This window comes from Ustilago hordei (assembly GCF_900519145.1).
Source record: "Ustilago hordei strain Uho2 genome assembly, contig: UHO2_contig_12, whole genome shotgun sequence".
In the NCBI taxonomy this organism is placed as follows: Eukaryota; Fungi; Basidiomycota; class Ustilaginomycetes; order Ustilaginales; family Ustilaginaceae; genus Ustilago; species Ustilago hordei.
Window position 1 is genome coordinate 269,881 of NW_024545263.1, and position 12,551 is coordinate 282,431.

Below are 12,551 nucleotides of genomic sequence, written 5' to 3' on the forward strand. Positions count from 1 at the left end.
GAGCAGCCGTCATATCGGGATCGTCGGCATTGAGACCCAACTGGCCCGATGAGATTGGAAATACCTCCACCCACGTTTTATCTGCGCTTTTGACAGCTGTGTCAGAGCGCAAGAAGAAGCTCAGAAAGCCCGAGTTGGGTTAGCAAAGAAAAAGAGCAAGAGCGAGCCGAAAATTTACTCAGTCAAGAGGCCGTGGCACAGGCTGTCAAAGATGTCTCATTCATCATTGCGACGCTTCAAGCTCTCTCATCATCAGCCTCTCATCATCAGCTTGGACCCACTCTACAGATCAGCGAGTGTGCCCACCTTTGTCTTTCGTCCATCAACCCGACCATCATCATTTCTCTTTCCGATATTTCGAGTAACGCGACCCGAACGCTTCAATCATGCTCGTCAAGGCTTCCACTTCTACCTTGGCTGCGGCCACACGCAATGCAGTCTTGCTTCCTAGCACCTCCACTGCCGCCACCGTCGCTGCTACCCGCACATACACCTCGACTCGAGCATCGTCAGCACCCGCAACCTCGTCCTCGAGCAAGAAAGCGACGAACAAGGCCAACCCACTCCTCCACACGTCACAGCTCTCGCCCAGCGCTCCACCTCCCTCTGAGAAGCCCTACTCCCCTCTCACCGTCGCCATCGTCAAAGGTCTCGCTAAATTGATGGGCTACAATTCTCTCACCTCCACCTCTATCCGTGTCACATCCGACCTCTACGATCGCTGTGCCGAAAGAGCCCATGTTGAGCGTAACTTCTGGTACGGCGACTGTGCATTACCCGAAACCTACCAATCCTGGTTCCAGATCACCAACCTCCATGTCTACCTCCTTCTCGCCCGTTTCCGTGCCTTTGACAAAACCGCCAACAAGACTTACAGTCAAGAGCTCATCAACCATTTCTTCATCGACGCCGAATCTCGTATGCGTGATCGATTTGGCGTTCAAACCTCTCGACTCGTCAAAGGTTACATGCGTGATATGCACATGCAGCACCGAGGTTCCATCTTGGCTTATGATGAGGGTTTGGCAGGTGGAGATGCCAGATTGGCTCAAGCTATGTGGAGGAACATTTGGGGTGCAGGCTGGGCTACTGTTGCTGGTGTAAAGCGTAAACTTGCTGGTGTCGACAAATTGGCAGAGGGGGAGAAGGAGGATCCTGAAGGACAACCTGAATTGGCTCGTGATGCTGCAACGTTGGATCCTCGTATTGCAAGTCGACCTAATGCTAGTCCGTATGCTCGTGCTGCAGCTGCTTCGCTTGCTGCTGAGCGAGGCAACGCAGATCCTTCAACTTTGCCTCCTCAGGCGGATAACCCTGCTACTATGCCTGCTGCAGTCAACATCCTTCCTGCAATTGACCCGCTAGCTGCATCCCACCCAGAGCTAGCTTTCCCTCATCACCTTCACAGAATCGTTACCTTCATTCGTGCCGAATCGCGCCGTCTTGCAAACCTCTCCGACAGGGAAGTCATGCTCGGTAGGGTTGAACCCAAGTCGCCAGTTGCAGGTAGTCGCTCCGAAGAGGCGGCAAAGGCTACATCCAGCATCGCTTCCTTCCGTCGCATCTAATTTTCGCAATCCTTTTGTATACTCAAAAGGTTAGCAGAAGGTCTCTTAGCAATACCACATTGACACGAACAGAGCCGGACCCCAGTCTGGATTTTATCCAGATGGCATCGACAAACGAATGGTATTTTCAACAAGCTACAAGGACAGAGAAGAACCAAGTGTAATATCGACACGAGTCAAGTGAGCCACGCTTAGTTGTTGTGACGCTTGAACGGGTTGTGCAGCCTCGACTTGCGCTTTGATGGTGTGCCCTGAGACTCGGCCATCGAACGCGTATCATTGTCCATGCTGGCATCCGCTGCGCTATCCTCAGGAATGGGTGGGACTGGGATGCCGAGGCTGGCAGGCAAACCCGAGCCACTCGAAGCAATGGGCAGGCCTTCGGCAGCGTACGGTGCAACCACCTCGCCCGTAGCAGGGTCGATAATCAGCTCATCGCCCAGTCCAGCCTCGGCAGCCGAAACCTTACGACCACCAGGACGAACGATATGGCCGACACCCTTCGCAGCTCCACCGACACCCTTACCGGCAATCCCGACTGCTCCGCCAACACCTTTGCCAGCAATGCCGACCACACCTTTTCCCACACCGAATCCAGCCTTACCGACCCCCAACCCTGCCTTACTGACGCCGGTGCCGACTGCCAGCACACCTCCAGCTCCAGCACGTCCAACTCCGGCAACACCGTGCGTGAAAGTGCGACTGATACTCGTTCCCTTTCGTTCGCGGTTGGTTACAAAGTCAGGCTTGAACACAAATCGAAGCGTCACCTCCGAATTCTCGGTCGCACCCTTTCCAGTGAGAGGATACGTCTTCTCGAAAGGCTCGAATGGCTCCAGCACCGAAAGATCCACCTGAGTCTGACCAAGCTTGTCGGGTGTACCGACCTGTTCCCAGTCGTAAGCCTCAAAGATGGCTTCAGCAGCAACCCTAGATGGAACCTTGAACTCTCCCAAGTTCTCGTTGAAGTCTGGATTGAGTGTCTTCTTGACCACCTTGGACTTGGCCATGCGCTCGCCGTTGAGGACCAAGGTAAAGTAGGGGTCTGATTTGTTACCACGATCGGCAGCGCGCAGATTGCGGGCGTGGACAAGGTCAACACGCAAGAAGCCCTGATTATTGACGCTCTCAACGGGCTCGAGATGCAAGTTGATGGGGATGTACTTGCACTCGATCACGACGCTGGCAACCTGAGCACCTGCGCTGTTGAGGAGTCGGAACTCGTACTGTGAGTTGAGAGCCTTCTCCAGGACATCCTTTGTGTTGCCGGCAAACTCAGCAAAGACGTCATCGTCGCCATCGCCTGTTCGCAACTTAAGCAGGAACTTGGACCAGTCGAGCTCCTTGACCACAGACTCTCCGACCTCGTCCCAAGTGTGGTTGGAAGAACGAGCCTTCTCGGTCAGGTACGCAGGCCAGTATCCGTCATCAAAGAGCACCTCGAGACGAGCGTGCTTCTTGTGCTGGGGCAGGGAGCCCTGCAAGATGTTGAAGACAATGATACCAGACTGCTCGTTGAGAAGCTGCTCCTTGGTCATCACTACACCCTCGTCAGCCTTGTCCGTCGCCGTAGATGGGCGACCACTGACGGCTGTCTTGACACTGCCGATCGAAGCGATCGAGCCTGCATTCTTCATGTGTCCCTTGGCCAAAGCTCCATTGGCACCGTTCGAATCAAATGTGCCATTAGTCTGCTTGGCTCCGTTTGCGGCAGTGGACTCGAGAGAAGCGTTGGCGGCTGGCTTTTCCTCTTCCTCTTCCTCTTCCTCGATAATTGCACCGCGCTTGGCGGCTACCTCATTCTCACGCTCGTCAAACTCAGCGCCCTTGATGTTGACGGCTGGCAAGAATTCGCAGTCAAACTCGATCTGACCCTTGTATACACCACGTCCCAGGTGAATCTTGTCCTTGTGCACCTGTTTACCTGTACCAGCGTACCTGATGCGTGGATCGGTGCCAGTCGCTTCGGTGGCAAGCTGAGCAACATCAATCTCGACGGCGCCGAGGGAACGGTCTTTGCTGGTGTTTTGGTAGTCCATGACTTCGAGCGAGATCTTCTCACGCAGCGAGTGGACAGGTGCATACAGGATCTCGTTCCATTCTGGGTTGAGATTATTGTTGACGATGGTGCTTGCGTCGACGGTCTGGCCTCGAGCACGGATTTGGACGTATGGGTCGGACTTGCCTCCAGTCATGGCCTCGACGTTCTTGACATCCGTGGCGCGCTTGACCCAGAACTTGACAGCGCCGATGGCAGGTGTGTAGCCACTGCTGCCATTCATGCTGCCTGACATTTGCACTGGCTTCCATTCAGCGGACATGCGGACGCGACCACCCTTAGAGTTCTTGAGAGGGAACCAGTCCTGCTGCTTCTCCTTGGCTAGCAGAAGATCTTCAAGATGGATGCTGACGTGAGCAACAACAGGATCGGATCGGAGGTCACGGTCGTCCAAGATCTCGACTGTGATAACGGCCTTCTTGCGGTCGGTGACGAGAAATTCGGTCGGCATTTCGAAGATCGGGTTGGTGGATCGCTTGATGACCAAAGTGTCCTTGACCTTTTGACCATTGAGACGGACTCGACCTTTGGGGCAGAGCTCGCCACTAAAGCCAGAACGCTTGTCAAGCTCCTTTGCCTGGTGAAGAGTGAAGCGGACGATACCAGAACGAGTCTCGGGGAGCGGCTTGGGCTGGCCGTCTTCTCCAACCTCGGGCTTGACGACGGGATAGTAAGACAAGGAGTACTGCACCTCCCCACGCTCCTTTGCATCAAGGATGACCGGTGTGCTGAGATTCTCTTGCTCCGCATCTTCCATGAGCTCCTTGAGGTCGAAAGCAGCCTGACCAAGGTTCGAGTCGGGTCGGTGCTCGTTGAAGTCCATGAGTGCCATGGTAAGCATGCCGTTGAGGTTGTTGAGTAGAACGAACTTGGTCTCCTTGAACTGAGGGTTGGCAGTGCCCTTTTTGACGGCTGTCTTTGCAAGCACCTCGCGACCATCGATAGAGATTGCAACATACGGGTCCGGCGTACCGCCACCAAGCTTGACACCCTTGAGGTTGCGTGCGGACCAGATGTTGACCTGTAGGACACCGATAGCCGTGTCAAGCGGGGCACCGGACATCATCTGCTCTAAGTTGATGGTGAAGAGGTTGGGGTGGTACATCATCGGACCGAGGTTGGCGTGAATCTGGCCTTGGATGAAGTCGGAAAGACCAGGGATGTTGCCGATATCGAAGCCGAACGTGTTGCCTCCAATAGGCTTGAGCACGTAGTCGATCTTGGGCGGCTCCATGAAGGAGAGATCGACGAGCTGCACATGTGGGAAGGCGCTCATGAGCTTCATGCGGATGCGGATGTTACCGACAAAGTTGATGTCTTCGAGCAAGATGGGAAGTCCTGCACCAACGAAGCCCTTTCCGATTCGAACCGTCAGTACGATCTTGGGGTTGACCTTCTGACTGGCCTGCTTGACGGTGAGATCGAGCACATCGTTGGGTGTAAAGTTGAACTTCCAGTCCATCATGACGATATCCTCTTCGGTGTGAGGGAAGGTACGAACCGCATCGATACGGGGCGCCTTGGTGCCGAGAGTGAAGGTAGTCATGCGGATCGAGTCGAGGAAAGACGGGCAGTTCTGCACCAAGATCTGGTCGACAATGCCAATGATGGTAGCGGACAGAACAGGTTCGTAAATGAGCCAGAAGCGCGAGAGGAAGTGATTGATCCATTCAGCAGATTCATGCTCCGAGATCATCTTCTTCTTGGAGAGCTCGCGAGTGATGTCGTCTCGAGCACGCTGGCGAGTGCGCCGAATGCTAGTGTTGTAGTAGGTCGAGCAGAATGCGCCGATGATGAGCAGAGAGGGGATACCGCCGCCAAGCATTGTGGCAAAGTAAGTGAAGAGAACGGCAAACATGATGATGGCGGCATTGATGTAGAATTGTCCGAGGTAGGCATCGCTAACGAAGCTGCTGATGAGATCGGCTTTTGCCTCATCATCTGCAGAAACGGCTTGCTGTGGAGTGAGACCTCGAGCAGCAAGGGCAACATCTAGCCAGCCGGCTTGCGTACCCGGTGGCAGGTTGCTGGTGGGCTGACCGACAGGAAGGGAACCTGGGACCCCCTTCTCCTTCTCGTTGAGCTTCTCGACGTCTTTCAGGTTGAGTGTAGGATCGACCTTCTTACCGTACAGGTCTGAGGCCAACTCATGACCGTCGTCTGGCTTCGTGGCCATTGCATTCTTGGGCTTAAGCTTGTCCATAGCCTTGGCAGCCTGAGCTGCCTTCTCTTGGGGAGTAGCATTCTCGTCGAACTCCAAAACTCGGGCGCCGGCAGCTTCGTTCTGCCTCAAACGAGCATTGACGGCTGCGTGCTCAGATGCGTCCTGTGCCTGAGCAGCGTTGATCTGCGCCTCCGTAGGTCCATCCGCGGAGGCGGCAGTGACCGCATAGTCCTTGTGCTTGAGGAAGGATGCCATGGTCGTGTATTGCTATCGTCTTAGTGTGCACTTGCTCAGAGGCAGGTTGCGAACTCGTTGCATAGGGATGCAAAGGTACGAACCTGCTGATGGTTCAGCGTGAGTGGCTGGAGGGAGGTATACGATGCAGGATTCTTGGTGCCGATGGTGGAGATAAGGAAAGGAGGGTTCGGATCAAGAGCTCAGCCATATCACACCGGTATCCGAGGCAGCTCAGCTTCTTGGTCGGCAAGCGATCACGTTGACAAGCTTATTCTGCTGCGGGTGATGCGACTTGGCATACAAGAAGACGGCTTTGCCGACTCGCTTCAGATGCCAGGCGTGAGAATGCACGATTTGTGCAGCTGGCCTGAGCGTCGGGACGTGCCGAAGAAGAAAAGTGCGCGTATCCATCCTCTTGTTAGAAGATTGGGCTCTTATCGACGCTTATCGGGCGATGTCAATCTAAGCACAGTGTTCACGCTATTCAGCTAAAACACTATACTATATTGACCTGAAAGAAGAACGTAGCGGTAGCCTCAAGCTCTCCGCTTGGTATCTATATACAGTTGTGATATGTGGCTGAATGTGGGAGCATCCCACTTAATGACGGAGTATGTCAACGAGCGGGACCCAGTCCCTGATCCCTATCATATCGGCCAGCCCGTTCTTCGATCAGATCGTCTTTCCCCGATTCATCATCAGATCGTGTTCTACTGGATCGTCATTTTCAGCACCTCTCTCTCTCTCTCTTCTCTCTGTCTCTTTTCTCTCTCTCTCTCGTCTCTCTCTCTCGTCTCTCTCTCTCTCTGCGAATCCAAGGGTCGAAATGGCAATTACAAGACTGTGGATAACCTTGCAGGAAGGCGAATTGGCGGAATACACATTCAAGTGTTGAAGATTACGATCCAATGCGACGCTAAAGGATGACGCGGAGCCGATCTGATCGGAGTTCGAGGATAACCGATCTCACTAGAGATCGGGTACAACAAAGTCCCCTTCGTTGTCAGACTGGATGATTAACAGTTGAAGCATGTGACACCTCGGCGATTGATGCATGCAAATGCAACCTTCGCCGAGCCCACACACCCAATCGCCAACTTTGCTCGCTTGGACTTAGTGTGTTGTGCGGGCCGACTGTCGAAGCCCAAGACGCCGGTCATCAGGCAGCTGGTATTTACCTCCTCAACCTCTCACTCACTCCCTCATGCTGTTGCCTTATTGGCCCTTAGTATCACACACACACATGAGGAGGATTGAGACATATATAAGCACTCAATTCAACATGTACCTAGAATAGAATCATCTATCGCAATCGACACTTGTGATCATTGACTTTGACGCACTTCCGATTGATCTCGACGACGCTCTTCAACTTTAACTATAGCAACTCCCACACTCGGCATGTGTCACCCATATGTATATATATCAAGCTGGGAGTGCTAGACTCTCGCCATATTCACTTAGTCAATTGAGTATATTTGTTTCTGTCTGTAACCAGCAGTGACATCGTACTTAGACTCTCCCCGATCGCCAGTATCGGGACCCAAACGTCTCCAAACTTCAACATCAAGCTGTCACACAAGAATGAACTTCAAACTGAGCTGGGCAGGGCCCAGACAATGAAGACACAGGTTGCTTGATCTTTCTCAATTGATTCACCGCAGCGGCTGGAAGGATCGTTGCTGGCCTCCTTCGAGCTGACAGCATCCGAACTTTGGAGCCAAACCGGAGCAGCTGTACGAATGTGTCAATCTGGCATTGCGGGTTCCGTTCACGGACGGAAAGACATCCTCTGCCTTCCTCTTCGAGACGGCGTTTGCTTTTGACAGTTGACAGCAGGCCCTACAGACGCGATGGAGCAAAGGTCGAGAACTTTGCATTGGCAATGAAGAATCCAGTGTCTTACGAGTGAGCACAGATCATCTGACCAGCAGCGCCTTCAACCACGACAGCTTCATGTTAGACCTGTCGCTAAGACCTTGAGTGTTGAGTGTCTAGAGAGCCCTCTTGTTGAGGCACATACTACGACGATGCCCAGCGAGAGCGGCTGGGGCAGTTCCATAGCCGCCAGGGGATGCTAGACCACCAGCGCCAGTACCAGCACCAGCACCAGCACCAGCACCAGCACCAGTACCAACGCCAGTACCAACGCCAGCACCAACGCCAGCACCAACGCCAGTACCAGTACCAGCACCGGCACCAGTACCAACACCAGTACCAGCACCAGTACCAGCATCGGCACCAGCGCCAGTACCAGCACCAGCACCAGCACCAGTACCAACGCCAGTACCAGCACCAGCGCCAGTACCAGCACCAGCACCGGCACCAGTACCAACACCAGTACCAGCACCAGTACCAGCATCGGCACCAGCGCCAGTACCAGCACCAGCACCAGCACCAGTACCAACGCCAGTACCAGCACCAGTACCAGCACCAGTACCAGCATCGGCACCAGCGCCAGTACCAGCACCAGCACCGGCACCAGTACCAACACCAGTACCAGCACCAGTACCAGCATCGGCACCAGCGCCAGTACCAGCACCAGCACCAGCACCAGTACCAACGCCAGTACCAGCACCAGCGCCAGTACCAGCACCAGCACCAGCACCAACACCGTAGCTCTCAGGCAAGCCACCAGACCCCTCAGCACCCGGCACTGGAGCAGCAGGTTCATCCTGTCGGACCATACCCGAGCCCTTTGGCAGTCGACCAGCTGGAGTACCGCCACAAACAGAGCTTACGATACCAAGAGGATCGATGTTCTGACAAATGCTTCTGTTGCGTGGATACTTGTCCGGAGCCGGGTGACCGGTCTGATCAGTCTTGCCACTGTAAGGCGCAACTTGAGCGTCATCAGCTCGCTGAGAGCCGGAGCGGTCGATGATACCCACCGGACACCTGACTCTCGTAGGGGTCGAAGCTAGTCCAGGGTTGTCTCCGAACACAGTGAAGCGGAAGAGACAAGAAGATCGCAGACCTTCAGGGAGACCGCAACAGCTTTCCTTGGTTCCCACTCCTCCGTACTGCTTGCCCCAATCAGTTCCCCACTGGTTGCTACAACCCTTGTTGTATTCGCCGACGCCTCCTCCAGCGAGCATCATGTCCCAGCTATCATGGGGAATACCTTCGCTTGTGTTGATGTTTTGCAAGATCATTTTGCGGATCTTCATTGGCTTTCCGTTTGGGTCTTGGGGGAGGAACTCTGTGAGGTAGCATGCGCTCTCGGTCGTTCCGTCGGGGTGTACGTGATTCCATGCGCCGAAGCCGTAGGCAAGCTCGGGATCCACAGAGTCGATCCACGGTTGCATGCAGTTGCAAGCGAACTGGTCTCCGCCGTCGCAGCCATTCTTGCCGTTAGCACTCGCCGGAAGCAGGGTGTTACCGTCTTTTTGACAGGCATCAACTGGAGCGTAGAGGTTGGCCTTCGGGTGAGCATAGCTAAAAGCAGGTCGGCAGCAGTCCCAGAAATGGGTTGCGAAAGGACCAGTTGGTTTCTGGTAAGCTATAGAAGGAGTCGCCCAGCACGCCAGCGTGATGGCAGCGAAAGTAAAGGAGAGAAGTTGCGCGTTCTTGAGACTCATGGCCAGGAAGCTTTCTTTGGATTCTTTGATGTTTGAAAGATCCAGCCTAGTACCGTTGAGGTGAGATGAGTGTGTCCAGCACGTTTGATGTGTTCGAGGAGAGAGGGGAGAACAGTAGTTGAGCAACGGCGCCTTTATGTTTGCTGGTGACTCTGTCATCCAGCTCATTCCGGGACCAGCTACGCAACGCAGCAAAGAGAGGTCCCTCTCAATACAGCACCAGGAACCCACCAATCCTTGCAGCGTGACAACTCTGCTTGAATGGCTGTGCTGAAGATGACTGTCGGCGTCTTCATGCCCACCAACGCGATCGTCACTCGGACCGTTTCATTCCACCCATGCCGGACCCTACGACAAAGTCAGCAGATCGACTCCTGCTGTACTTTCGAGCACCAAATTTGCCCCTATGCGGGTCGGCGGATATGAGGTGGGGCAAAGTTCTACTGTTGTCAGATATTTCTGCTGTTGGTCATTGTTCTGAATGTCGGTATGAAATCGACTTACTTCAAGCTGGCGATTTCGACGCATCACGACGCATGGTGGACTCAGGGATGCACAATCAAGCTCCAAAAGGACTTCTTTAGCTCTAGAAGCCTTTGTAAGCTTTAGATGAGGCGTTGCCTAGTCTCAATCTTTATGATTGAAACAAATTTGACAGTTACGCACAGTTTTGAGCATATTTCAGAGTGAACTGTTGCCTTCGAGGAGTGCCACTGACATGCACTGCGTCCATTGTAATGAGTCTGAAAGATCGTAAATGTGCAAAGAAGGATCCCATTCGTACTGACGCTTGGCTCTACCGAAGGACACCTATCGACGGCAATCTAGTAATAAGAGCAGCGTGAGTCGCATCGCTGACCACGAGGAAGCCCCATGCGAGATGTCGCACGATACGTCTACTGCATGAACATCGAAGACCTATGTGGATACCAACTTGAAGAACTCCGGGTTAAACACACTGTAAAGCCGATAGATGTAACCTCGCTTACCCCGTTTCTCAATCTGTATCATGGTCACGCTGCCATCTGGAAGCTTCTCTTGATCCTCCGCCGACAGACCAGGAAAGACATCTTTGACCAGCTGAGCATCCGCAATGCCGTAGGCCACGACTGGCGACTGAGCAAGTAGGATACGTAGACCCGTTTTGTTCCAGACGGTTCGATCTGCATGAAGCGTGTCTGTCGAGAGCGGCTTCAGAGGCATCTGTTTTGCAAGGTCTACAAATCTCGCATATCGAATCAGGGCTTGGTCTCCTGGACGACTTCCGGCGGCGTTATAGAACTTGGCGACGCCTTTTTCGCGGAGCTTGAGAAGATTGTTACCTGGAAGGATGCGGGAATGGTTAATCTTGTCCTGCAACTCTGTTTTATTTTGAGGTGGTGACCAGTAGTTGTCTCCGATCACCATTCTTTCTAGTAGCATCGAGTGCCCTCGCCATGGATTCATATGCGTCTCGGTCGATGTTGAAGCGGCGACACTGTTCAAATAGTGTTCTGTCTGGACAGCTGAAGTTGCTGGGCTCATTCCGCTCCAAGGTTGGGAAATATGTTGGTGGGGCCGGAGCAAGCTCGAACTTGCGTGATTCTGGCTCGGACGCTGAGGAGGTACAAGCGCTGTCGAACTCTGCCAAGTGGCATCAGGATCCATCTTGGCTATCTCAGCCGCTCGTGAGTGTGCCCGATATTGGGCACGAGCCTGATGCTGAGCGAGTGCCATTGGCTCATCATCGCTTAGGGCAGCAAATTCGCTCGAATGAGCTGGGACCTGGTTCGGCAATGAAGCGTGTTCGGGAGGGCTCGCACCACACGCGGGGACGAGCCGGTGCTGTGCTTAAGCACAACCGGCGAAGGTTGTCGCTGAGCTCGAGCTACACTCTAAGCATGTATTCGACCATCCTGAGGCAAGAAGGTTCGTGCATCAGTCTGCAAGGGCGTTTTCGTGGGTCTTCGAGCCCGTTGGAGCGAAAGGCGTGGTCGCTTGTCACTTGCGACACAGACTTGAATGGTAGGACGCGGTTTTATTACGTGTGGCGACAACGAGTGGTATGTACAGACAGCAGATGGATGTAGTACTAATGAAGAACGAAATAACTAAGCCTTATGTTTTTATTCGTCTACCCTGTGGACAATACAGAAACATGCTACCCTGTGGACGAGGCTGAAACATGACGGGCAACTATCTTCTCCTCCTTGGGCATCGGATAGCCGGTATGCCGATGCCTATCGCGATAATCGGCCTGATGCGAGCTGATACGCCGCACAGGCCTCCTTCAGAGTCGCGCCTTTTTGTTGCTTCTTCAAGGAAAACTTCACCGGATCAGACTGCTTACCCTTCCCCTTCTCTTTCGGTTCAAGCCGTCTAGGAACAGTCCCCAAAAGGACTTCATCAAGGGGCCCCATCTGATGCTCGACCAGAGTGTCAAACTGAGGCTGAATGATCTGGGGAGATGAGGCGACGGGCATACTGTCTTGATCTGTACGGATGCCTTGGTTCATCCGCGAAATTCTCGCCACCGGTATGCCTTCGAGAACCTGAGCCTGGTATTGCCGTCCAGCATTGCTGTGATTTAACTGAGGCAGGTAACGACGAGCAAGACCGACTGAAGCAGCTGCGTTGAAACCTCCTTCCACATCGTGCCCTTCCACATCATGCCCTTTCACATCGTGGACTGTTACGCCGGATTCTGGGATCGATCGATGCCTTGAGATGGAGCCGACAGAGGTGGAGCCAGGGGCAGGCCGAGCATGGATTGGAACCGCCTGTGAAAGCACGACCAGCCCTCAGGCTATGGGCTGAGCGAGGAACATCTTGGCGTCGTAAACCAAAAGAAGCAGAGACGAGGCGGTGGGGCCGCCATCAAGTCACCGCGACCAGATCTTCTCCATTTATTTTTGTTCCAGCAACTCCTGTCACGGTCCGGACCAGAGAGACACCTTGGCTGC

At 53.9% G+C, this 12,551-nt stretch overlaps 2 protein-coding genes across 2 annotated transcripts; one reads left to right on the forward strand and one right to left on the reverse strand.

The window, feature by feature from the left end:
* Positions 1-386: 386 nt before the first annotated feature.
* UHO2_05148 (uncharacterized protein) lies at positions 387-1,568 on the forward strand (the record flags this gene model as incomplete). The annotated part of the gene is made up of 1 exon (XM_041556150.1): positions 387-1,568. The coding sequence occupies one exon, from the start codon at positions 387-389 to the stop codon at positions 1,566-1,568; it is 1,182 nt and encodes a 393-aa protein (XP_041412084.1).
* Positions 1,569-1,759: 191 nt separating this feature from the next.
* UHO2_05149 (related to TCB3 - protein localized to membranes, bud-enriched) lies at positions 1,760-6,046 on the reverse strand (the record flags this gene model as incomplete). Its single annotated transcript, XM_041556151.1, has 1 exon — positions 1,760-6,046. The coding sequence occupies one exon, from the start codon at positions 6,044-6,046 to the stop codon at positions 1,760-1,762; it is 4,287 nt and encodes a 1,428-aa protein (XP_041412085.1).
* Positions 6,047-12,551: the final 6,505 nt, after the last annotated feature.